The 23,884-nt window shown below is 51.9% G+C and overlaps 1 protein-coding gene across 1 annotated transcript; it reads left to right on the top strand.

Moving 5' to 3' along the window:
* Positions 1-749: 749 nt before the first annotated feature.
* On the top strand, positions 750-22,425 carry MYO1A (myosin IA). The gene is made up of 28 exons (XM_037163538.2): positions 750-941; positions 2,686-2,819; positions 2,923-3,038; positions 3,291-3,385; positions 3,581-3,685; positions 3,892-3,938; positions 4,050-4,113; positions 4,307-4,405; positions 6,352-6,455; positions 6,579-6,726; positions 7,194-7,312; positions 7,392-7,478; positions 9,215-9,280; positions 9,437-9,541; positions 11,524-11,586; positions 11,734-11,934; positions 12,107-12,333; positions 12,687-12,887; positions 13,053-13,146; positions 13,626-13,775; positions 13,886-13,954; positions 14,376-14,450; positions 18,492-18,626; positions 20,589-20,695; positions 21,087-21,219; positions 21,346-21,498; positions 21,676-21,803; positions 22,081-22,425. The coding sequence occupies exons 2-28, from the start codon at positions 2,706-2,708 to the stop codon at positions 22,205-22,207; spliced, it is 3,132 nt and encodes a 1,043-aa protein (XP_037019433.2). The 5' UTR covers positions 750-941; positions 2,686-2,705; the 3' UTR covers positions 22,208-22,425.
* The last annotated feature ends 1,459 nt before the right edge of the window (positions 22,426-23,884 follow it).

Here is a 23,884-nt window from a genome sequence, read left to right as displayed (position 1 = left end):
GGATTAAAATTAGAAAGACAGTACTTGGTCTGGAACTTGACTTGGGGTAGGGAAGCGGGGTTCTGTTCCTGGTTCTGTCTGTGGAACTACGGGCACATTATGTGACCTCTCTGAGCCTCCGTGTTTGCCTCTAGTTTTCTTTCTCAATGGAGTGTCTCTACTGCCTACTTCACAGGGTGGTGTGAGTCAGCGTGATGATGCAGGTGGGCATCAGCAAACCTGGTGTCTATACAAATGCCAGAGGTTATTGTTAACTGTAGTTTTTATATCTGTATAATGGGGTTTGATTCATGGTGGGGTATGTGGAAAGGGATTTGGAGATTTTGTCTGCTTCATTCCCCAAGTAATGTCAGTGACACCCCCTGGCTTTCAGGAAGACAGGAAGGGTAGGTTTGAGGGAGGAGCTGACGCTTTGTTAGGAAGACACCCAAGCCTGCTTTCCTCCTCGAAAAAATTTTGCCTTTTTGGAAAAGCTTGTCCTTCACTACAAGTTCCACTCCTGCTCTCATTTCCAAATTTGGGGGACAATGGCACAAGACATCTACTTGAGCTGCTCAGCTAAGGCCCGCCAGGTGCCCTTTCCTGCCAGAGGCGCTGTGCCTGTCTCCCTCCAGTGCTCAGGCCTGGGAAGGGTTAAGCGAGCCACACCCGCAGCAGGAACAGCCTTGGACTTTGTGCTGAGCAGCCGGCTCTGGCTTCTGGTTTGACTGACACGGAGCCCTTGCTGGAGGAGACAGCGCAGAGGAAGGTCAGAAGGAAGAGTGGACACTGGCAAAAGGAGGGCAGCCTCTTTCCTGGTCTCCCGACACCATGGACAGCTCCCGTTAACAGGCACCTCTCCCTCCTGGGGCTGGGCATCCTCTGCCCCCTTCCTGCCAGACTGGGATTTCATCCATCATCCTCCAAGGGACAGTGAAGTTGCACCCTAGTCCCCGTGTTGGGTGAGTCTAGTCTTGACCTGTCACTGCTCTTTCTCATCTTGGGGCACCCAGCTAGGGGCTGGTTCCTTTACCCCTTCTCTGCCCCCTGCCACTCATATTTCCAGCACCCTCAAACCCAAACTCAGAGAGGATGCCTTCCCCCAGCCCTGGTTCAGCTTCTCACCCTTCTCTGCCGAGTTACTTAATGACTTAACTTTTTTTTTAAACCTGGAAAATCTGAGACAAAAATAGTACTGAGTTCTATTTTGGGGGAGGTTGTAAACAGCAAATGAATGAATGTATAGTATTTATTTTTTATTTAAAAAATATTTTATTTATTATTTATTTTTAGAGAGAGGGGAAGGGAAAGAAAAAGAGTGAAAGAGAAATGTCAGTGTGTGGTTGCCTCTCATGTGTCCCCTACTGGGGACCTGGCCTGCAACCCAGGCATGTGCCCTGACTAGGAATCGAACCGGGGACCCTTTGTTTCACAGGCCCGTACTCAATCCACTGAGCTACACCAGCCAGAGCTAAGTATTAGCATTTAGAACCCTACTGGGCCCATGGTGATCACTACGTGATTTCTAGCAACCGCTACTCCCAGTGTTTTTATCGCTCCCTTCACTGTGTCCTTCCAGGAAATGACAAGTCCTCTTGTTTTTCTGGAGCTTGGGGAACGCAGAGTGAAGGCGGAAGGCAGCCTGCGTTCCCTTGTTCCATCTTCCATTCCTGCCTCCTTCCCCTCCCCCACACAGGTCAGCACTCAGGAGAGGAGGATATGGCTCTTTAGCTCCTGTAGGGAGTGGCATTGATCATTGTACTAACAATTCTGCCCTGTACCAGGCCACCCCTCCTACTCAGTCCCACAGGGAAAGCTGAGGAGGGCGGGGCTTCCTCCTCAGGGAGCACCTGCCGTGTGCCCGTGGCGTGAGCCTGGGAAGCAGGCTCCCTGCGTCTCGACTCTGCCCCTCCGCACTTATTCCCATCAGCAGCTAAAAAGCTGGTTGTGCCCCTCCGAAGTCTAGGCCAGGTTATAGGAATTCATGTAAAAGCTGGAAATAGAAAAATAGGGACAGAAGTGTAGGGACAACAGGTATAGCCACCGGTCCTGACAGTTCCTTGCTTGTTGGGGAAACAAAGTGCACTTTTCCTCGGGGTACTCGGTCTTTCACGGAGGAACACTGACCTCTGCCCTCAAATTCACTACCTCGTCTGGTCCCCATTTAAAAAATGACTCCCCCTGTAGCTAGGAGAGGCAGGGAGAGACCTTCGGAAGAACTTTTGAACTGGACATGGGTGGGTTGTGCCCCTGAAACAGGGACTGTGGGAGGTAAGGGGTGAGGAGGAGAACTGGGGACAATGGCCAGAAAGTCTAGACCCCCACCAGGGCAACAGTGTAGGGGGGAGAGAACGTTGGGTGACCAGCTGTGACACAAAGCTCTGATTGTCCTGTCCTCCCCAACCCTCTCTCTTGCAGGTGCAACTGTGCTTCCCCAGTTGCTACCCACAGTGCCTCCCTTATGCTGGTGGTCAGGGGCAGGTGGTCCCATCCCATACCTGCCCTGTTCCCACCTCCTGCCATATTTTCTGCAGCCTTCCACGTTTATCCTGGGCTATTCCAGGGGCCTTTCTGGGCTGGGGTCTCTCTGGGGCTGGGCCTGGGGTGGGGAGGGGAGGAAGGCTCTCAGGCCCGTCCGCCTTCCTCCTCTCCTTACTTGTCTCTGAAGCTGAGAAGACATCAGCAAACTGCCCCCTTTACTCCCAGGACTCGTAGGCCCTCTGGACATGACTCTCCTGGAAGGGTCCGTAGGGGTAGAGGACCTCGTGCTCCTGGACCCCCTGGAGCAAGAGTCTCTGCTCAGGAACCTCCAGCTGCGCTATGAAAACAAGGAGATCTACGTGAGTGCTCGAGGTTGCCCCGACTGTGGGTGTGTGGCTGAGGACCTCGTGTGTTCCTGCTCCTCCACCCCCTCACTTCCTTCACCTTCTTCCCTGGCCCCAGACCTACATTGGGAGCGTGCTGGTTTCAGTGAATCCCTACCAGCAGCTGCCCATCTATGGCCCAGAGTTCATTGACAAATACCGGGACTATACCTTCTATGAGCTGAAGCCCCATATGTGAGTAGAGAGAGGGACCAAGGGAAGGTGATGCATGTTCCTGGTGATGAGACATCCCCATTTCCTCTATCCTTTCTCCTGAAGGAGGTTCTCCAGCTGCCCCTTCTTCCCCTGGCCCTCTGGAGGCCCCTTCCTGGGCCTGTCACTTGCCTTAGAATTGGAGGGTAGATGCTTTTGGAGGCCGAGGATCGAGACAAAGATAGTCTCTTGGACTGGCCCCACATGAGTCATTACCCACTTCTTCCCCGCAAGCTATGCATTGGCGAATACTGCGTACCAGTCACTGCAGTCCCGGGACCAAGACCAGTGCATCCTCATCACGGGCGAGAGTGGAGCCGGGAAGACTGGTGAGGCGCCTGGCTGGGGCAATCACCACCGGAGCTACCCCATCTCTTTCCACGCCTAGTCCTGCCCCTGCCTGGTCCTGCACTGGCCCCCGAAACCCCCTCCTGGTTTTCCTGACTCTGCGGGGCGTGAGGTGCTGGCGTGAGGGACGTTAAGGAGGGGAGCGCGGGATCCACGGACGGGTTTCTCTTGCACAGAGGCTAGTAAGCTGGTGATGTCTTACGTGGCCGCCGTCTGTGGGAAAGGGGAGCAGGTGAACTCTGTGAAGGAGCAGCTGCTTCAGTCAAACCCAGTGCTGGAGGGTGAGAACTCCAGGCTCTGCCCTGTACCCCCACCCTGTCGCCCCCAGAGTCGCTCAGCCCCAGAATCTCGTCCCCCTTGTTCGAAAACCACTGTTCTCATTCAGCCTGAAAAATCGGAGGTGGCACGATGGCCGTCCTCCTTTTTCTTCTCCAGAGTCCCCCTTCCCCGCTCAGCCACCTCTCTGCCCCTCTCCTCATCTCCGCAGCTTTTGGCAACGCCAAGACCATCCGCAACAACAACTCCTCTCGATTTGTGAGTGTCTGTCTCTGCCCAGTCCGGGAGGAGGGGTGTGCCACTGGCCCTCTCTGGACAGGGCGGCGACAAGAGGAGGAAACAAAGTCTCTCTCTCTCTGGTCTCTGAAGGGAAAATACATGGATATTGAGTTTGACTTTAAGGGGTCTCCCCTGGGTGGCGTCATCACAAACTGTACGTATCTCCCCATTCTGTTACCGCCTCTCACTTCCACTGGTCCCAGTGACCCTTCCTGCCAGTCCGCCGCTCTAGCTTGTTAGCCTGCCAGGCTCCCCAACCACCAGAACACCAGGGACGGGGGCAGAATTAGAGGGAAGCTGAGGTATCTCCCAGACCCTCAGGACACCGTGTTCTGATTCTCTGCCAGATCTGCTTGAGAAATCCCGAGTGGTGAAGCAGCTCAAAGGAGAAAGGAACTTCCACATCTTCTATCAGCTCCTGGCTGGAGCAGACCCGCAGCTGCTGAGTATGTGCCCTCCCCAGACCTCGCGGCCGCCACTCAGGCCCCTCTGGGCCTCGCAGCCTGTTTCCTGAGCCCCTCAGATTTCTCCTTCCTGCATTCCTCACCTGAATCTCATCCACCACTGCTGGGAGCAAATCCCGGGACCTCTGGGCTCTCTTCCTCAAGCTTTCTTGCCTCTTCACTTCTCATATTCCTCTGTCCTGCTTGGGTTCTTTCTCCAAGCTGGCTTCAAAAAAATTGAGCATTCATTTGCATCTACGATCCTCTTCTAGCTTCAATTAAAGGGATTTTATTGATAGTTCGATGGGAAATTAAGCGGGATGCTGCAAGTGTTCAAGAGTTTTGATGAGCTTTAGTTGCAGTTGTCCTGGGTCTGCATCTGCCTCACCCAGGACCCTGTCCTTGAGTTCCCCTTCTTACATCTACGTGGGTTCCGTTCGTTCATTCATCAAACATCTTGTGAACCTTTGATGTGACTGAACACTAAGGGTGCAGAGTTGAGTGAGAAGCGGATCCTGTCCCCTGAGGAACTTACAGTCCCCTGGGGGCGGCGGATGTGTCAACAGACCCACTGCAACCAGTGGGACCCGTGCCTGTAGCCCTGTGCCGACGGCTGTGGGAGCCAAAGGCGGGGGGTGGGGGTGGGGGGTGGGGGGGTGGGGCATGCCACCTGGAGAAGAGCCTGTCCCAGCCTGAGAGCTGCGCTGGCCCCGAGGTGGCTCTGGGCGGGCACCGCTGCAGGTCTGGTGACACTGCAGGCCCTGTCAGAGTTTGCCTCCCAGCGCCCCCTCTAGCTGTCAGCCCGGTGGGTATCTGGCCCCTGAGGACCTGTCCCTTTGGTTTCTGGTTCTTCTGTGCTGGGTCTGTGCCTGTGTCACCTTTCCCTGTGGCGATCTCTGTGGTTCAGGAGCCCCCACAGGTCTTACGCTCTCCTGGCTCAGTGGTCTCGGCTGTGTTCGATGTGCCTGAATCACAGGCACCAGTGTCTTGTTCTGGCTGTTTCGGTGGCTCACTGCTTTAGGTCGGGTCCAGGTAGGGCCTCCCTAGTGCCATCACCCCAGGGCCTTTCTGACTCAGTCTCTGTTCAGATGTCCCCCTTTAGCCGGCTTCGCTTTCAAAACTGTGCCTGGGGAGAAGCCGCCATTAAATTCTAGTTTGAGATAGTCGAGGAATCTCTGATCATTTGAATAACAGATCACTGATGTCCCTAAAAGCCTTGACTAATCTGCTCCTCGCATCTCAGGTAAATAGTGATCATCCCCTTAGTTCACTTATTTAAAAGACAGAAGTTCCTGCGTGTCAGCCAGGTGTACAGAATGTGGAGATGAAACGCAGTCCCCACACGCAGGTTGTCCCTCTGAGGGGGAGAGAGAAAGCAAACCCCAGCGCCTGTGGTAGGGGCTGGGGCAGAGATTCGTGATGGGTGAACACCAGAGAGCCACTCCACGTGGCCACCACCCCAGGGAAAACCTTCCAGAACAGGGGTCAGGGCCGGAATGCGGAACCTGCCACTTTGTTGGTGTTTAGTGAAAATAAAAATAATGAAGGTGTCAACGGGGGCAAGAGGTTCGGCCTGCGGCGGTGCGCGGTGTGCAGTGGCGCTCACCTGACTTTTCTTACCTTCATCCTCCCGAGTCACTGGGACCAGAGCAGTGGGGGAGGGGCAGTTTGTTGGTTTTCATTGTTTAGAATGCTGAGGGTGGGAACGGGAGTAAAATGAAGCTTCTTTTTCATAAAAGGTGGGTGAAAACCCCAGTAATTACCAACACCTAAATCCTAAATACCACTTAAAAATTTAGTCTACTGTAGGAATGAATGATTCCAAAACAAAGGAGGCAAGGAAAGAAACCGAAACAAAAATTCTTTGCATAAGTGAATGAACCAACCTAGGGCAAGGCTGGAGGGCGCTAGGCAGCCGCACCCTAACCCCCTGCACTCTGCCCTCCCAGCCGCCCTGAAGCTTGAGCGGGACGCGAGTGCCTATGCCTATCTGAACAGGGAAGTGTCCAGAGTGGACGGCATGGACGACGCCTCCAACTTCAAGGCTATGCAGGTGGGTGTCCAGGGTGGGGTTGGCTTGGGCCCTTAGGCCGCCCCCTGAACCCAGGCTCTGGCTTGGAGAAGGGAGGCACTGGACCAGCTGCAGTTCAGTTCTGATTTTGACGTTCTCCCTAAGACCGCCATGACTGTGATTGGGTTCTCTGAGGAGGAGATGCGGCAGGTGCTAGAGGTGACGGCCCTGGTGCTGAAGCTGGGGAACGTGGAGTTGTCCAACGAGTTCCAGGACAGTGGGATACCAGCAAGCAGCATCTGTGATGGGAGAGGTTTGCAACCTCCTGCTGAAGTCCCTGCCCAGGTCCCTGAAACTCCTGCTGTCCTGCCCTCTCGAGCATCATTAACTTCACTCTGATTTAGTTCCACTCAACCTGCTCCTGAGTTCTACCCCAAACATACTCATTGAGAACTCCCAGTAAGGCATGTGGGAATGAGATTTTGAAGTTTGATAGATGTAGGTTCTGAGACCTATCTGAGTCTCAGTTGATTTTCACAGAATGGAAACGGTTATACCTGTTTCAGGAGGGTCTCAAAGGAGATAAGGGGTACAAAGTCCCCAGATCTCCCTTCCCTCCTCCTCCCCAGACCTTCAGGTCCACGTTCTGAATTAGCTGCAGGGACTTCGCCAGCAGGACTTGGGGACACCAGTCTCCCAGCTATTTCACTTTCCGACCCTTCCTCCCTCCCTGGGAGAAAGCCCTCTCTCAGGCCATGTCTTATTGCCCCATCACCCTAGGTGTTCGGGAGATAGAGGAGATTGCAGGTTTGAATTCACAGGAACTAGAGAGAGCTTTGTGCTCCAGAACTGTGGAAACCACTAAAGAAAAGGTGGTCACTGCCCTGAACACCGTCCAGGTAAGGGGCCCTATGGAAGGGACTGCTTCTGAGGCTGCTCCACGGCTGCCACACTAACCGGGTTGGCCCTGCCCTGTAGGCTCAGTATGCTCGGGATGCCCTGGCTAAGAACATCTATAGCCGCCTCTTCAACTGGATAGTGAACCGGATCAACGAGAGTATCAAGGTGAGAGACGCCCTCCTCCCTCAGCACTCCCCTGCCTGCCTCGCTGCTCCGGCCCCGGTCCAGCCCCACGCCCTGGGGTCTGAGATGAGCAGGGGAAGGACAGGGCAGGGCACAGTTTTTTCTGGCGGCATGTTGGAGTCTGGCTTTGGAGTCTGACTACCTGCATAGGTTACTTACGAGCCCTGTGGCCTTTCAATCTCACAAAAATTCTGAGCCTCAGTTTCCTGATTTGGAAAATGGGATGGTAATGCCTACCCACTTCACAGGTTTAGCAAGGATCAGGGAAGGACAGTGTGCATGGTTACCACATCACCAACAGTTCCACTCAGTGTCTATCTGAGCAACCAGAAAACACATATACAGGGTCCAGCACAGATAATTCCCCTTTTTTTATCACACAATCTTTTATTATAAAATCATAAGCATGTAATTCTGTAACATAACAATATCACACTCAAGCACACCATATGACATTTTAGGTGAAATGTCCAAATTAAAACCGTAAATTATTTCACCCATATTATTACCCGACCAGACACACTCAGCAGGTGTTACTTCTGCCGCACCCTCTATACAAAGTTCGTAGAGACATTACTCTTAATAGGTAAAACGCGAAAACAACCCTATTGTCCATCGACTGATGAACGGATAAGTAAATGTGGTATATTCATATGTAGTGGGGTGTTATTTGGCCATAGAAGGAATAAAACACATATATACTCAACATTGATGAATCTTGAAAACATGTTGAGCACAAGAAGCCATATGCAAAAGGCCACATTTCGTATGGCTTTTTTAATATGAAATTTCCAGACTAGGCAAATCCATAGACATGGGAAGTAGATCAGTGGTTACAGGGGCTGGAGTGGGCAGGGAGGGGGATGGGGAGTAGCTGCTGATGGGTATGGGTACCAGGTTTCTTTTGGGAGGACGATGAAGTGCTCTGGAATTGGGTGGTGGTGATGAATATACTTTAAAAGCCCACTGAATTGTATATGTTTAAAGGGTAAATTTCCTGGCTGGTGTGGCTCAGTGGGTTGAGTGCTGGCCTGCAAACTGAAATGTCGCTGGTTGGATTCCCAGTCAGGGCACATGCCCGGGCTGCAGGCCAGGTTCCCTGTCAGGGACTTGTGAGAGGCAACCAATGGATGTTTGTTGGCCACGTTGATATATCTCTTCCTCTCTTCCTTTCTCTGTAAAAAATAAATAAATAAAATCTAAAAAAAGGATAAATTTTCTGGTATGTGAATTAGATCAAAATAGAGCACCATAAAAATTATCTACATGAAAATACCACCGATTAAGGAGCTATTACTGGAAGGCCTGGGGCAAAACGGGATTTGAATCTAGGTTTGGTAAATGCTTAGCCCTTTTGAAATTTGATTTTTTTTTACCTGTAAAGTGGGAATAATCACACCTTATAGGGTTATGATGTGATTAATGAAATAAGAACCGGAAATTTTTTGCAAAATGCTCAACAAATATAAGAGATGGATAGTCTCCTGAGAGGACTTCAATGTTTTTTTACCTCACACCCTGGGAGCACCATCCTGGAATCTGTTTGCTCCTCCTTTCTCCCCTCTTTGCTTGTCGTCCAGCACACAGAAGAGGAAGGAGGGTAAAATCACAAGTCCCTTTACAGCTGGGTCAGGCTCACCCGAGTTCCGTTTGCCCCTTGCTCCCATCACATCCACACAGAGACCCTGTGCTCAGATTGACCTTTTCCTCCTCTCCAGGTGGGCACTGGGGAGAAGAAGAAGGTAATGGGGGTCCTGGATATTTATGGCTTTGAAATATTAGAGGTAAGAGGACTTCATCAACCCTCGGTACCCTGCTTCCCTAGGGTCAGGGGCGGAGGGGCTCAGAGGGGCATGTAAGAGAGGGGAGAGAGGGCTAAAAGGAGGGACGCACCTCGGGTTGAGCTGGTTTCTCCCCCTAACCTGAGCACCCTCCCTTAGGACAATAGCTTCGAGCAATTTGTGATCAACTACTGCAATGAGAAGCTGCAGCAGGTGTTCATCGAGATCACACTGAAAGAGGAGCAAGAGGAGTATAAGAAAGAGGTAAACCAAGTCTCCTCTTCTCCTCTCTTAAATGGCTCCAGACGCATGCCAGCTCTGTCTTCTCCTTGGTCACAGTTTCCTCTCAGTAGCTCCCAGGTGGGAACACAAAGGACAGTACGTTTCCTCTGCACAACTCAACATTCCAGCTTTACCAGGAAGCCCTCGTTTTCTGCTCTCCATCCCCCCAGTCCTTGATCCTCCCCCTCCAGGCCAGGCAAGGAAGGGGGCAGACTGATAGAAGTGGGAGTGGGGGAGTCATGACAAGAGCGAAGTGACAGCTGTGCTTGGCCTAGGGCATCCTGTGAGCCAAATTCAGAAGCGACATTTCTCCTGGGCTTGGCACCCCGCCATGTCCCTTTCTGTGCCCTTCTCCGACGCCTCTGCATCCTTGTCTCCTCCAGGCTCCGGCTGATGCCCCCTTCCCCTCTTGTAGCACCCTCACCCAGACTTCCTCTCACCCAGAAGGGCCCTGTGGCTCAGAATTTCCACACCCTTCCCCATTCTTCCCCAAAACCCCTGCGCTCTCCTCTTGGGCTGGATGCTGGAACAGCTCTCCGATGGAGCGAAGCCACTCCAAAGTGTGACTGGCCGCGGCTCACACATCAGAGCCCTCCCAGGGATGCTCCCTGTGAGCTCTCAGGAGTCTGTTGTGCCAGGATTTCAGACAATGTGGTAACAGTGCATGACAAAGATGTTTAAAGTATCTTGCATGTTTTTATTTTAAAAGTTTAAATGGTCAAGTAGATAATACATTCCCATGCTTCAAAACTCAAAAAGCTTAAAAAGGTGTGTAAAGAAAGGCTTCACTCTCACCCCGTCCCGTCCCCTCCGTCTTCTTCCCCATCCAGAGGCTCCTAAAACGGGCTTCCTTCCAGGGGTCCTTGGTGTGAGATCAGATGAGTCTGTAAATGCATTTCCCCACAACATTCATTCAAGTACCAGTGACTACACTCTCTTCTATATCTTGCTTTCATACGTTCACAAGAGATCTTTCTGTATCAGTATATCAAGATGCTCTTTTTACAGTTGCATAGGATTATAAGAACATCATAATTCCTTTAGTCAGGGAAGGCATTTTTGGAGTGAAGTGCCCTTAACACCACACTGCATTCCCTAAAGACCTGTAGGCGGGGAGGGAGAGAAAGGTTTGTGTTCCCCAGGCACACACCTGGAAGGGGCCTGAACTGCAGGCCTGGCCCTTGGGTGGGTCAGAAGCTCTCCTGCCTGCAGGCCTGGTGCCCAGCAAATCCCTAAAGCAGAAGATTGTCTTTGGGTTTTCTGCTTCTGTACCATTCTTGGTTTTTTATTTTTTGTTTTTTTGAAAAGTATACAGTCCTGAAGTATCATGTAAATCAGTGGCCCAGCTGAGGTCCTGGGTCAGCACCCGAGTGAACACGTTAGAATACAGATTCCCAGGCCCCGTCCCAGACCCGTGGAATCCGAAACTTGGGGGGCAGGGGCATCAGTCTGTGCTTTAACAAGCCACCCAGGTAGTTGCGATGCCCTCTGGATACTGAGAATCACTGAAGTGGGTCTTCGAAGATGCATCCAGTTGGCTTTGTTGTTTGGTGAGAAACTCCCTCTGTGCTTTCATTCTGTAGTTTGTTGCCAGAGCAGTGCGGCCTTGGCCCTTGCACATACACAAGGACCCCTCCCCACCCGCACAGCAGGGTAACCCCTACCCCATCTTCCACCAGCATCTTACAGTTCCCTCTCTGTCCCCGGCACCTACAGGGCTCTCTACATCAACTCCCCTCCCTGCTGCTCCGGGTCTGCCCTGTGTCTCTCCACTCGCACCACAAATTCACCGTCAACCTCGGAGGAGTGGGGATGTCAGTGGAAACCTCACCACGGGCCCCTCTGAACTGTGGGGCTTTTCAATGGCCCCTTGTGGCAGGGATGAAAGAAGGCCTGGACCTGGTGAGGTCTTTGAAAACTTCTTGGACCTGCTCCCTGTAATTTTCCATGTCTCCCCTTGCCAGGGCATCCCATGGGAAAAAGTGGACTACTTTGATAATGGCGCCATCTGTAACCTTATTGAGCATGTGAGTTCTCCTCCTCTTACTTTCGGGACCTCCCCTGAGCACCCTTCCCCTGGCCCCATGCAAAGATAACAAAGCACGAGTGGGCAGAAGGTCCGGACATCCTGGAGGACCAGGCCTAGGTTGCGCTGATCTTGTTCCCCCGGCCAGAATCAGCAAGGCATCCTGGCCATGCTGGATGAGGAGTGCCTGCGGCCTGGGGTGGTCAGCGATTCCACCTTCCTAGCAAAGCTGAACCAGCTCTATTCCAAGCATGATTACTACGAGAGCAAAGTCACCCAGAACGCCCAGCGCCAGTATGACCACAGCATGGGCCTCAGCTGCTTCCGCATCTGCCACTATGCGGGCAAGGTGATAAGGCAGGGCTGGAGGGTCAAGACTGGGGCCTGAGCACAGGCTGACGGCAATGGGAGAGGAACTGGGAGGGGAGACGAGAACTAGGAATACTTCACAATGAGAATGGGAGGGCCAAGTGCTGGGACAAGGTCATGGGCTCTCCAGACCAATAGCTGTTCCTCTACAGGTGACATATAATGTGAACAGCTTCATCGACAAGAATAATGACCTACTCTTCCGGGACCTGTCCCAGGCCATGTGGAGGGCCCGGCACCCTCTCCTCCGGTCCCTCTTCCCTGAGGGCGATCCTAAGCAGGCATCTCGCAAACGCCCCCCAACCGCCGGGGCCCAGTTTAAGAGCTCTGTGGCCATCCTCATGAAGAACCTACATTCCAAGAACCCCAACTACATCAGGTGACATACTGGGTCCACAGGGGAACATGCTACATGTGTGATAGCATGTACATGGTCCGTGTACGGTAGAACAGGTCCATGGCTCAGGGGTGGGTCTCTGGAATACGAGTATCAGAGGTCAATTTCCTCGTGAAAACAGCCACATGAGTCACTGAGGGTCCTATAGCAGGGAGAGCAACAGATTTGGGTCGGGACCATACTACCGTGAGTGAAACAGGAAAGGCTAGTGTGCCCACTTCCTCTGAGACTTTTCCCCTCAGGGAAATGTGTGCGGGATTGGGATATACCCAGCATGGGTTACTCTGGCAAAGGTGAAGCTTCTGAAGCCTGTACCTCGCCCTGCCTCCCACCAGGTGTATAAAGCCCAATGAGCATCAGCAGCGAGGTCAGTTCTCCTGGGAGCTGGTGGCAACCCAGACCCAGTACCTGGGACTGCTAGAGAACGTGCGGGTGCGGCGGGCAGGTTACGCCTTCCGCCAGGCGTACGGGCCCTTCCTGGAGAGGTACCGATTGCTGAGCCGGAGCACTTGGCCTCGCTGGAATGGGGGAGACCGGTAAGACTCGGTGGGGCGCAGAGAAGGGCAGAAAGGCAGTGCAGGGAACATCTGCGGAGAAAGAGACTCTGATCTCTTCTCCCAGGGCAAAAGGGATCAGGGGAAAGGTGGAGAGGACCCTCTCCTGGGTTGCCCCTCGGCAGCTTTCCCTGTTTGCTCCTATAGGGAGGGGGTTGAGAAGATCCTGGGGGAGCTGAGTATGTCCTCGAAGGAGGTGACCTTTGGGAAGACAAAGATCTTCATTAAAAGTCCCAAGACTGTGAGTTGCTGATTGCACTCGCGTTTGGTGGGGGTGGCAGGTGGGAGAATTGGTGAGCTTATCTGAGGGAGAGGCTGGGTGGGGAAGGGAGTGTCTGTAACCTGGAGTGGGTAGTGGATGAGGAGGTGTCTCTGCGGGGACTGACTCCTCGGGTTCCCACCCTACCCGGTGAGCCCTAGGAGTCAGGGATGCTCACCTACACGGACCACTCGGAGAGTCTCCAGTCGAAGCAGGACTCGTCGAGGGTCTGGGTGATGAGTCACTCGGGTTTGAGTATCCACATGCTAACATAGTGCCTGCTACAGAGTGAGAGTTCATGTAGATGCTTGTTAATTAATTAACAAACCACTCAACTGAGAAGACAAAGGGATGATGGAGTAAAACGCTGGCTGGGAAGCCTCTGGTGCTGTGGGGTACAGGAAGAGACAGCGCGGTTCCCCAAGGCCAGCCTCTCTGTTCCCCCTTTCGCCTCTCCACAGCTTTTCTACCTGGAAGAGCAGAGGCGCCTTAGAATCCAGCAGCTGGCCACACTCATACAGAAGATGTACCGAGGCTGGCGCTGCCGCACCCACTACCAGCAGATGCGCAAGAGTCAGATCCTCATTTCCTCCTGGTTTCGGGGCAACTGGGTACTAATTACCCCAAAAGTCCCATCCCCCTCACTCTACTAGGAGAGTGGGAAGTGGGAAAGATGGTTCAGGGGGTGGAGTTTTTCTAACGGTCCCATAATTTGCTGCAGCAAAAGAAGCGCTATGGAAAGATAAAGGCGTCAGTATTACTGATCCAGGCTTTTGTGAGAGGTTGGAAGGTAATGAAAAGTGGAGGGGTCCCCCTCACACACGGGGTTCTTTCCCCCACGCCGTTCCTTCTGCATTTTCCCAGCTGGGGGGTGAGGGGAGGAGTAGCGGGAAGCAAGCCCTGCCCAAACCCCGGATATCCCTCCGCGCAATGGCCTGTCTGTGCCTGGGTGTGTTTGAGTGCCTGTGTGTGTCAAGGAGTGTGGGTGTGTGCTTGGAAGAGCTGCACGTGTGCGTGGCTCTGCCTTCTGTTCTGAGTGTCCTCCTCATTTCGTATTTGTCTGGCTTTACTCTCTGCAGCCACAGTCTCAGCTCTTTATCTTCTTTTGTTCTTTGTGTGGCTGAAAGAGTAGAATCTCCTCCAGGTCTATCTTCTGTCTTCTGCGTCTGACTATCTTGTACTTTCACTCCGTTCTTGTATGTCCCCACTAGGCCCGCAAGGATTATCGAAAATACTTCCGGTCTGGGGCCAGTCTCACCGTGGCAAATTTCATCTACAAAAGCATGGTAAGAAGGAGGAGGGAGGTGGGGGTTTGAGGAGGGAGGGACAGGTTTCATAGAGAAAGATGTGGCATTTGAGAAGAGGTGACTCAGAGCTTTCTCCCCAAGAGCTTCCTTGACCAGCATGCCTCAGGGCCCAGGGGCAAAATCAGGGTGCATTTGGGGTTGAGTGGACACTGTAGGCCACCTTGTGGTAGGAAGGGGTCCCAGCACACCCCAGAAGAGACGGGCTGGATGGTTTGCAACAGTTGAGGAGCTGAGCCTCATTGCAAACCAGGGTGAGGACATCCAGGGTTAGCTGATACAAACTTCCAAGGTCCATTTTACAGTTGGGGTCAAGGTGAAGGAAGTATATTTTCCTTCTATCTCTTCTGAAACTATAGTGGGCAAGTCTGAAATTAAGCCTCAGGGAGGATCTTACCCCTGGAGGACTGAGGTCAGAGTGGTCAGGGAGAAGCCAGGACCAGGCCTGGGCTTTCAAACTGTGGGCAGTTTCCAGCGAGAGGAAAACAGGGCAGAGGAGGGTGATGGGCAGAGGGGAACCAGACGGGGAGGGAGCAGCACTTCCAGTGAAACCTGGTGAAAGGCCAGGGAGGAGGAAGAACGGGGGGTCTTAGGCAGAGGCCTGGGGTGAATCGGAACTGCCCTGCACGGATTTGATTTTTGACGATTGTTAGGACTCTTACTAACTGTGCTCATTCAGACACAAGACACATTCACGGGAACTCTGTTGTGGGAGAGGCTGGATCCCCAGGCCAAATGGAGGAATGGGGGCTCTGAGCCTTCACTGTGTCCCCACCCCCTCCCCACGGAGGCACCCTTTCCTGGCCTCTTCAGCCGCCTGGTCTCTGCTCAGAGGCTCCAGGGTGTCTGCTTTCTCAGAGTTCCTGCTCTCCTGCTGCATAACTGCATTCCTGAGACCTGTAATCTGGTTTTGCTCTTATCTCATGACTTGCCCCCCTTCTGCCCTGTCTTTCTTTTTGTTCTTTTCATTTTTAAAATATTTATTTATTTATTTTTAGAGAAAGGAGAAGGGAGGGAGAAAGAGAGGGAGAGAAACATTGATTGGTTGCTTAGCGCCCCCATCTGGGGACCCGACCCACAACCCAGGCACGTGCCCTGACTGGGAATCAAACCCGTGACCTTTCATTTCCCAGGCTGGTGTTCAATCCACTGAGCCACACCAGCCAGGGCTGCTCTTTTATTTTTTATTTATTTCTTTTAAAATTCTTCCACCTGTATATTATCAGACATCTGCTGACACCACCTCAGGAGCCGTTTAGATCAGTATTTCACCAAGTTGTACCCAGTACAGAGGAGCGCGTGCAGGGAACCGCTGGGCATCCGTTCCCGCAGCGTTTCCGACTAGTTTGTATTTCACAATGGCTATGCCTGTAACTAATATTAATACTAATACCAATACTAAGACCTACTATGTCTTGAACACCTACCTGTGCACTAAGCCTTTAGGGGCATTAACTCTAATGCTAGCAACAACCCTGAGAGGTAGGCCATTTCACAGGTAAAAAAACTAAGGCCCAGAGAGATTGAATAACTTGCTAGGAGCCCCTACAGTTGGCAAATGGCAGAGCTGGGGTACAGACTGTTTGACTCCAGAGTTTTAACCACTGTGTAAAGCTGCCTGCCCCCTCCCCCAATAGAGGCCTGGGCAGCTCCAGCCTGCACGGCCTTGGGTGGACCTGGGGGTGGGAGGGCTGCATAGGGAAAGGCAGAACTTTCTAGATCTAATAAAAAAAAAACAATAAAAAAAAAGAAAGCCCACAGAGACTCCACATGAATTGGAACACGGGGGATTATGGGAGATGTTTAGGAACGTTTATTGAGTTAAATCAAACCAGACCAAGCACTGAGATGAGACTCCGGGGTGGTGAGACCAACCCACTGGCTCTTTGTAGTGGAAGATACAAAGAGCTTGGGTAGTTCCTGCGGCAACGTGCTGTGTGCTCTGCTTTTTCCTATTTTAACTTTTTAAACCTAATGTCTTAGTAAAAAGTTTTCATTAAAATTCCCTAAATTTGGAAGTGCTCAAGATCGAGTCAGTTTCTTTTTTCTTCTTTTTAAAAAGGTTTTACTTGTTTACTTTTAGAGAGAGGGGAAGGGAGGGAGAGAGAGAAGGAGGAAAACGTCACTGTGTGAGAGATGTCGGTTGCCTCTCAGGTGGGGCCCCAACCAGGTGCCTGGCCTGCAGCCCAGGAACGTGCCCTGACTGGAAAGTGACCTGGTGACCTTTCAGTTCACAGGCTGGCGCTCAGTCCTCTGAGCCACAGCAGCCAGGGTTCAAGTCATTTTCTACACCTTCAATAACTCTATCCCATAAACAAAAAGGGTGCTGGGTACTCCCTGAAATACAGAGACTTACGCGTGCTGGTTCTAGACAGGGGGAAACTGAACAGTTACATGCCACAGGCGAAACTTGATTGGATCCTGGAACAGGAAAAAATAAAAACAAAGCTAAAAAGGACATTTTTAGAAGTTTATAAAGGACATTAGAAGAAATCTGAGTATATACTCCTGTTAGATGAGTAAATCTAATTAATGATAATTTTCTTAGATGTAGTGATGGAATTATGATTATGCAAGTGAATGTCCCAGTTCTTGGGAGATGTGTGCTTAAGTTTTAGGGGGAGATGCTCTGCTGCCTGCCACCTGCTGCAGGATGATGAAGGTGCGTGTGCACCCTCTGCATTTGTGTGTGTGCATGTGTTAGAGAGCACCGGCAGGGCCAGATGGCAGCGTTAGCAGGTGGTGAATTTAGGTGCGGGTATATGGTATACAGATGTTCATTGTAATGTTTTCTTCAACTTTTAAGCAAGTTTTAAAACTTTCAAAATGAGAAAATAGATTGTATTACATTTTTATAAGCCTTAAGTCAAACATGTCAGGCCTCCCCTTAAAGCCCTCTAGCTGTGTTCTGTTTCACTCCTAGTAAAAGCTGCGTCCTCATCACAGCCCGCAAGGCCCTCATGATCTGTCCTTGACCAGCCATCCCTCTGGCCCCTTCTCCTCTTACTCAATTCAGCTCGCTCACACTCATTTTCTTTCTGTTTCTGGAATACGCCCCCACTCATTTCTGTCTTGGGGCCTGCTTTTTTTGCGTCACAGCATAGATAATTACCCAGCATCACATTATATATGTTTATTTGCTGTGGGCAGTCTCCTTCCCCAGCCCCGGTAGAATGTAACCTTGATGAGAATAAAGAGCTTCGTTTGCTCTGCTCGTTGCTGTGTCTCCTTACCTGGGCGCAGAGCAGACACTCGGTAAATGCTGAATGGTAAAAAAACAAAACAAAACTCAAGACCTGGGAGACTAACTCCCAAGGACTCACTGTCTAGAGGGGGAGATTTCCACACAAATAATAGCACAGAAACAGAAGTATAGACAAAGTTCAAGGGGGCTCCAAAGAAAGGAGAGGCCCCTTGGACTGCATCTGAAAGGAGGGGTAGAATGTGGGCTGGCGATGTGAAGCTGAGAGCAGCATGAGCTACAACGGCTCAGAGTGGCGATGCATGGGCTGGGCGCGAGGGCAAGGCAAGCAGCGCAGGGTTGGTGCGCCAGGCTAACGCAGGGGTGACAGGACTAGGGCTTTAAGGAAAAGACTTAGGTGAGGTAAAGAAAAGAAAAGAACGTCAGGTGAGGTGTTGGGCTTGACTGATCGGAAAGGAGGGAGGACTTGGTAGCACAGACAGTAGCAGCCAGCTGGAGGCAACAGTCAGCTGAGAGAACAGGAAGCTACAGGAGCAACATATGAAGGCCAGTTTTCACGTTGGTTCCTCCCACCTCACTTCCCTGGGAAGTGGGTCTCGGCTTGAAACTCATCCTCTCTTCCTCCAAACTCCCATTCGTGCTCTTCCTGCCTACACTGCACACAGAGATCCGGGAGATGACGCCTTCCATCTCCTCAGCTCCACTCGCTGGCTCTCACTCTGGGTGGCCTTCCTCCATTTAAGTGACAGGATCTGGGTATGAGTGGGCCTGGTGGAGTCTGTCTCATCCTTGCACTGTCAATTCTACCGCTTCTAACCCAGGTGCAGAAATTCCTACTGAGGCTGAAGAACAATTTGCCATCTACCAATGTCTTGGACAAAAAGTGGCCGGCTGCCCCTTACAAGTACTTCAACACAGCCAATCAGGAGCTGCAGCAGCTCTTTCACCAATGGAAGGTGAGTGGGGCCTGTGCACCTCTCCCCCATTTGCCTTTTCTTCCTCTTGCCTCTGGTTTTTCTCTTCCTCTTTCTTCAACTCTTTCTCTTTCTTTCTTTTAAGATTTTATTTATTTACTTTTAGAGAGAGGGGAAGGGAGGGAGAAAGAGCAGGAGAGAAACATCAATGTGTGATTGCCCCTTGTGTGCCCCCTGCTGGGGACCTGGCCTACAACCCAGGCATGTGCCCTGACTGGGAATTGAACTGGCAACCCTTTGGTTGGCAGGCTGGCACTCAGTCCACTAAGCCACACCATCCAGGGCTGAACTCTTTTTCTTTCTTTAAAAAAAAAAAAAACTGGTAAAATATCTTTAACAAAATTTACCATTTTAACCCTTTTGAAGTGTACAGTTTGGCATTGGGCACATTTACATTGTTGTGCAGTCATCATCACCATCCATCTCCATAATTTTTTAAAATCCTCATTCAAGGATATGTTTAGACAGGAAGAGGTGAGAGGAGGAGGAGGAGAGAGAGAGGCAGAGATGGATGTGAGAGAGAGACATCAACTGGTTGCCTTCTCTATGCACCCCAACTAGGGATGGAACTGGAAACCTTTTGGTGTACGAGATGGTGCTGCAAGCAGCTGAGCAGCCTGGCCAGGGCCATCTCCGTGCTCTCCCGTCGTCCCGAACTGGAACTCTGTGCCCACTAAGCAGTAACTCCCAGTTCTCCCCTCCTACTTTCTGTCTCTAGGAATTTGACCAGAGTCATATGCTGCTTAACGACAGGGATACATTATGAGAAATGCATCACTAGGTGAATTTTGTTGTGCAAACATCATACTGTGCTGTCACACACACCTAGATGGTACATCCTACTACACACCTGGTCACGTGGTACAGCCTGTTGCTCATAGGCTATAAGCCTGTACAGCATGTTACTGTACAAAACAACATGACGTTAAATCAAGCACAATAGAAAATGATGCAATCAAGAGACTCAGTGACCTGGCCAGGTGGCTCAGTTGGTTGGGCATCATCCCATGCAGCAAGAGACTGTCAGTTCGATTCCCTGTCAGGGCACATACCTGGCTTGTGGGTTCAATCCCCAGTCAGGGCACGAACAGGAGGCAACTGATTGAGGTGTTTCTCTCATGCTGATGTCTCTCTCCCTCCCTTCCCTTCTCTCTAAAATCAGTAGTCATATCCTTGGGTGAGGATTAAAATAAGAGAGATGTGGTAAACAAACACAAGACACATGAGGCTGCTGCTGGCGTAGTGTGGCATATGTTTATGACAAACTATTTTAAATATGTAAGTAGAGTGCACGCTAAAACATTGATAAAAAGTATAGTGCAATAAAACTGTAAACCAGGAACATAGTCATTTATTATCATCATCAACATGATGTACGTGATTGTATGTGCTGTACTTGATGTGACTGTCGGTGCAGTACATTCGTTCACACCAGCGCCACCACAAACACCTGAGTGATGCGCGCGCTAGGGCGTTACTGTGGCTGCGATGTCATTAGCCGACAGGAGTTTTTCAGCTCTCTTATGATGCTATGGGACCACCACGGTGCATGCAGTTTGCTGTGGACTGAAATGTCATTATGTGGCACATGCCTGTATTCTAGGCGCCTCCTATAAGGGGAATCATACAATATTTGTCCTTTTGTGTCTGGCTTATTTCACTCAGCACAGTGCCCTTCTATTCAGGAAGTCCTGTGGAGCGCCTGTCGGGGACTGGGCCTTGCGCTGTTTTCTGGGCACACAGCCCCCACGGGGCTTGTCATCCCCTCCCCGGTGCTTCTCCAACCTCTTTCCTCTCTGAAGTGTCTAGTGCCTGTCCTTTCCCCTCTGTCTTTATTCTGTAGTCCCTGTCCCTCTCCTTCCACGTCTCCGTGTTCTCCCCACCCCATTCTCAGCCCTGCCCCCTTCCCCCATAATCACAGCTTCTGCCCCAACCCACCCACAGTGCAAGAAATTCCGGGATCAGCTGTCCCCAGAGCAGGTAGAGATGCTGAGGGAGAAGCTCCGCGCCAGCGAACTGTTTAAGGGCAAGAAGGCCGCATACCCCCAGAGGTGAGGACCTCCCAGACCCTGCCCATCAGTTTCAGCACAAGGAAGGAGCGTATTCCCCAGGTGGGACCGAGCAGTGGGTCCACACTCAGTGCATCGGAGTCACCTAGCGAGCTCGTTGACGCCCAGATGCTTGTACCACCCCTCTCGGAGTTTCTGATTCAGCAGGTCAGGGGTGGAGCGCAAGAATCTGCCTTTCTGACAGGTTCCCAGACCTGGAACCAACAATGTTGGCTTGGCCCCAGACCACACTTGAAGAACCATCGAGAGAGAGAATGTGGTGGGGGGTGTGGGAAGGGGCACCTCGGGGTGAAGATGGGAACTTCCGGGGAGGCACAGGGCTGGGGGTCGGTGGTAAGGACTTTGTCTCCACTGCGTATGTCTGTGTCCTCAGTGTTCCCATTCAGTTCCATGGCGACTATATTGGGCTGCAAAGGAACCCCAAGCTGCAGAAGCTGCAGAGCAGGGAGGAGGGGCCTGTCCTGGTGGCAGAGACTGTGAAGAAGGTCAATCGTAGCAACGGCAAGGTGAAGGCTGGCATCCTGACTCCTCCCCACAGCCCGTTCCAGGGCCCAGGCTGGTAGCTGGGGGCGGCGGGGTGGGGGGTGAGGGTCAAGTCCATCATTCCTCACCCTTCCCTGTTCCATCCCTAGGCTTCCTCTCGAATCCTACTCCTGACCAAGGGGCATGTGATTCTCACAGACACCAAGAAGTCCCAAGCCCAAACTGTCATTGGGCTGGAAAGTGTGACTGGGGTGTCGGTCTCCCCCTTCAAGGATGGGCTTTTTGGTTTGCATCTAAGTGAGGTACAGACTGGTTGGGGGCAGGGGCTGAGGCTGGAGAGGGTAGGGGGCATCGCAGGGCTGGGGAGGGCTAGCGTTGATGGGGACTGAACCTCCTCCTCTGGGCCTTGGATGTCTCTCAGGCTGCTCCTGAGAAGAAAAAAATGAATCCTTTCCCTGCTATTTTTTTTCCTTCCTCAGATATCATCAGTGGGTTCCAAGGGGGACTTCCTATTGGTCAGCGAGCATGTGGTGGAACTGCTGACCAGAATGCACCGAGCCGTGCTGGACACCACACAGAGGCAGCTCCCAATCTCCGTGACTGAGCAGTAAGGCCAGGAGCTGGGCCGAGGGGTGAATTGGGGCAGATGACAAAGTTGTTGGTCATTGTGACTGGGAAAATTCGTGCAGTAAGAAAGCGAAGCGTATTGTGTCAGAGTGGGACTCGGGTGGTCTCCCCACCCAAGTTCTCTGGAGTCTTGACTCCTCTGGTGGCCGGAGGGGTGGGTTGTATTTGCCTCAAGAAAAGGAGGGGAACCCATCATGAAAGCATGGGCATAGGTGAGGAGGGCACTAGCTTCGCCTTTCTGTCTATTCCCCCTCCAGGTTCTCCCTGAGGTTCAAGCAGAGTGATGTGACTGTCAAGGTCATCCAGGGGCTGAAGAGTGGTGAGAATGGCAAGCTAAGCTGCAAGAAGAAGGGGAGTCATAGCCTGGAAGTAACTGTGTCATGAGGCGATGGGGGCTTAATGCAGAGATGGCGGTTCCTTCTTCCTGGACCAGTACCCACCCCACTGCCCAGCTTTGTGGGAAGGTCTCACGTCTCAGCCCTCTGATCATGGGCTGGTGCTCGGAGACTTATGAACCCTTAAGGAGGACCGTTCTTCCCCCAAACCATCCAGTCTTTTCTCCAAACTTAGCTTCCTTCTGCCCTCAGCTCTTTGCCCACTAATAAAACATGACTTCCCGAAGGTTTGGTCAGTGTGGGTGAGTTGTGCTTGCTGTTCCCCATCTTCTCACTGACTTGTACTCAGACCCTCCCCCTCCCCCTCCCTCGGGCTCCTTGGATCCACAGCTAATGCAGATAATAAGAATGGAAAAGAAGGGAAATTGTCTCCAGGTCCTTGACCGGCTGAGCTCTGGGGGGAGGGTTGGAGAGCCTGGGGTGGGGGCAGGGCGGTTGGGGATGGGACTGAGGTCGCAGGTGGCCAATGGGCTGATTCATTAAGTATGTCCCTGGAGGGAAGTGAGGGTCCCTGTCTTGACGAAAACTGGGATCCTTTGGAGATTCAGCCTCTTTTCACACTGGGCTTCATCACACCTGCCCCACCCCAGCACCCCCTTCCTTTCCGTGCACCAGAAATGCCAGGCTGCTGCCAACAGCTGTCTTGCTAATCACTGTCTGCAGCTGAGGTCTGCAGCTGGTGGCATCTGACGGGAGGCTCCCCCACCCAGACTCTCCATCCTGAGGACTGGCCCCTTCCCTCTTGGCTTCATTATTTCCCCTGTGCTGTCGTCATTTTTTTTCTCGGTTTCCAGCTGTCTCACGCCGTCTCGTTGTCCTCATTTCTGTTGGCTCTAATATTAATATATAATACTCTCTAATGCCTTTTTTTAAAGAACTCACTCGTTTTTTTAAATTTTATTTTTAGAGAGAGGGAGGAAGATGGGGAGAGAGAAACATCAATTTGTTGTTCCACTTATTTGCGCATTCCCTGGTTGATTGTATGCGTCCTGACTGGGGTCAAACCCACAACCTTGGTCTATGAGAACGATGCTCTAACCAGCTGAGCTACCCAGCCAGGGCTGTATAATGCTTTAAATATGCCCCCCCATATGTATTTTCTCATAGACTCTCCTGTCTCAGCCTCTCCCACCCCAGTGTACCTTCAAGGAACAAGCAGCTCCTATTTCTGCAGTAAAGTTTAGATCTGTGCCCCGTGAGATGGCTGTCTTTGTTTCTGTCTCTGGATGTCTCCCTGCCCTTTCAGTCTCTGCCTTTCCTGCCTCTTCCCTGTCTCCACCACTGAGCTCACGGCGCCTTGAAGCTGGGGTCTCCCTCCACCCCGCTTCCACCCATCTGCAGGCAGCTCACGGCTCCAGGTAATCATGCTGTGGGAGAACCGATTAACTCCTCTTCTTGCCTGCAGATTAATCTTGCTCTTTGAGTGCAAGCCCCATATTCTAGCCCAACCTGCACTGAGCTGAGATGGGACCCAGGGAGCCGGTTCTTTCTAGGCGGGTAAGGGGCTAGAGTTGTTGTGGTGCGCTGTGTCCTAAACTGGGGGTATCTTAGGCTCTGGCCAATCTTCTGCCACCCACGACAGCTCCCCTATCCTTGACTTCTCAGAATCAGCGAGGAGGTTCTGTCTGACTGAGAGGGGGCGGTGACCAGAGCCTGACCTCCCTCT

The sequence above is a fragment of the Artibeus jamaicensis genome, unplaced genomic scaffold, assembly GCF_021234435.1.
Source record: "Artibeus jamaicensis isolate MK-2021 breed Jamaican fruit bat unplaced genomic scaffold, CSHL_Jam_final contig_233, whole genome shotgun sequence".
Taxonomy (NCBI): Eukaryota; Metazoa; Chordata; class Mammalia; order Chiroptera; family Phyllostomidae; genus Artibeus; species Artibeus jamaicensis.
Note: the sequence above shows the minus strand (reverse complement) of the source record. Positions and strands in the feature narration are given on the sequence as shown.

Excerpts from the sequence above, each read along its gene's own strand:
- MYO1A (XM_037163538.2), top strand. The coding sequence starts at position 2,706 with ATGACTCTCCTGGAAGGGTCCGTAGGGGTAGAGGACCTCGTGCTCCTG. Across the intron at positions 11,935-12,106 it reads TCTGCCACTATGCGGGCAAG|GTGACATATAATGTGAACAG; the intron begins GTGATAAGGCAG and ends GTTCCTCTACAG. Across the intron at positions 18,627-20,588 it reads AGCTCTTTCACCAATGGAAG|TGCAAGAAATTCCGGGATCA; the intron begins GTGAGTGGGGCC and ends ACCCACCCACAG.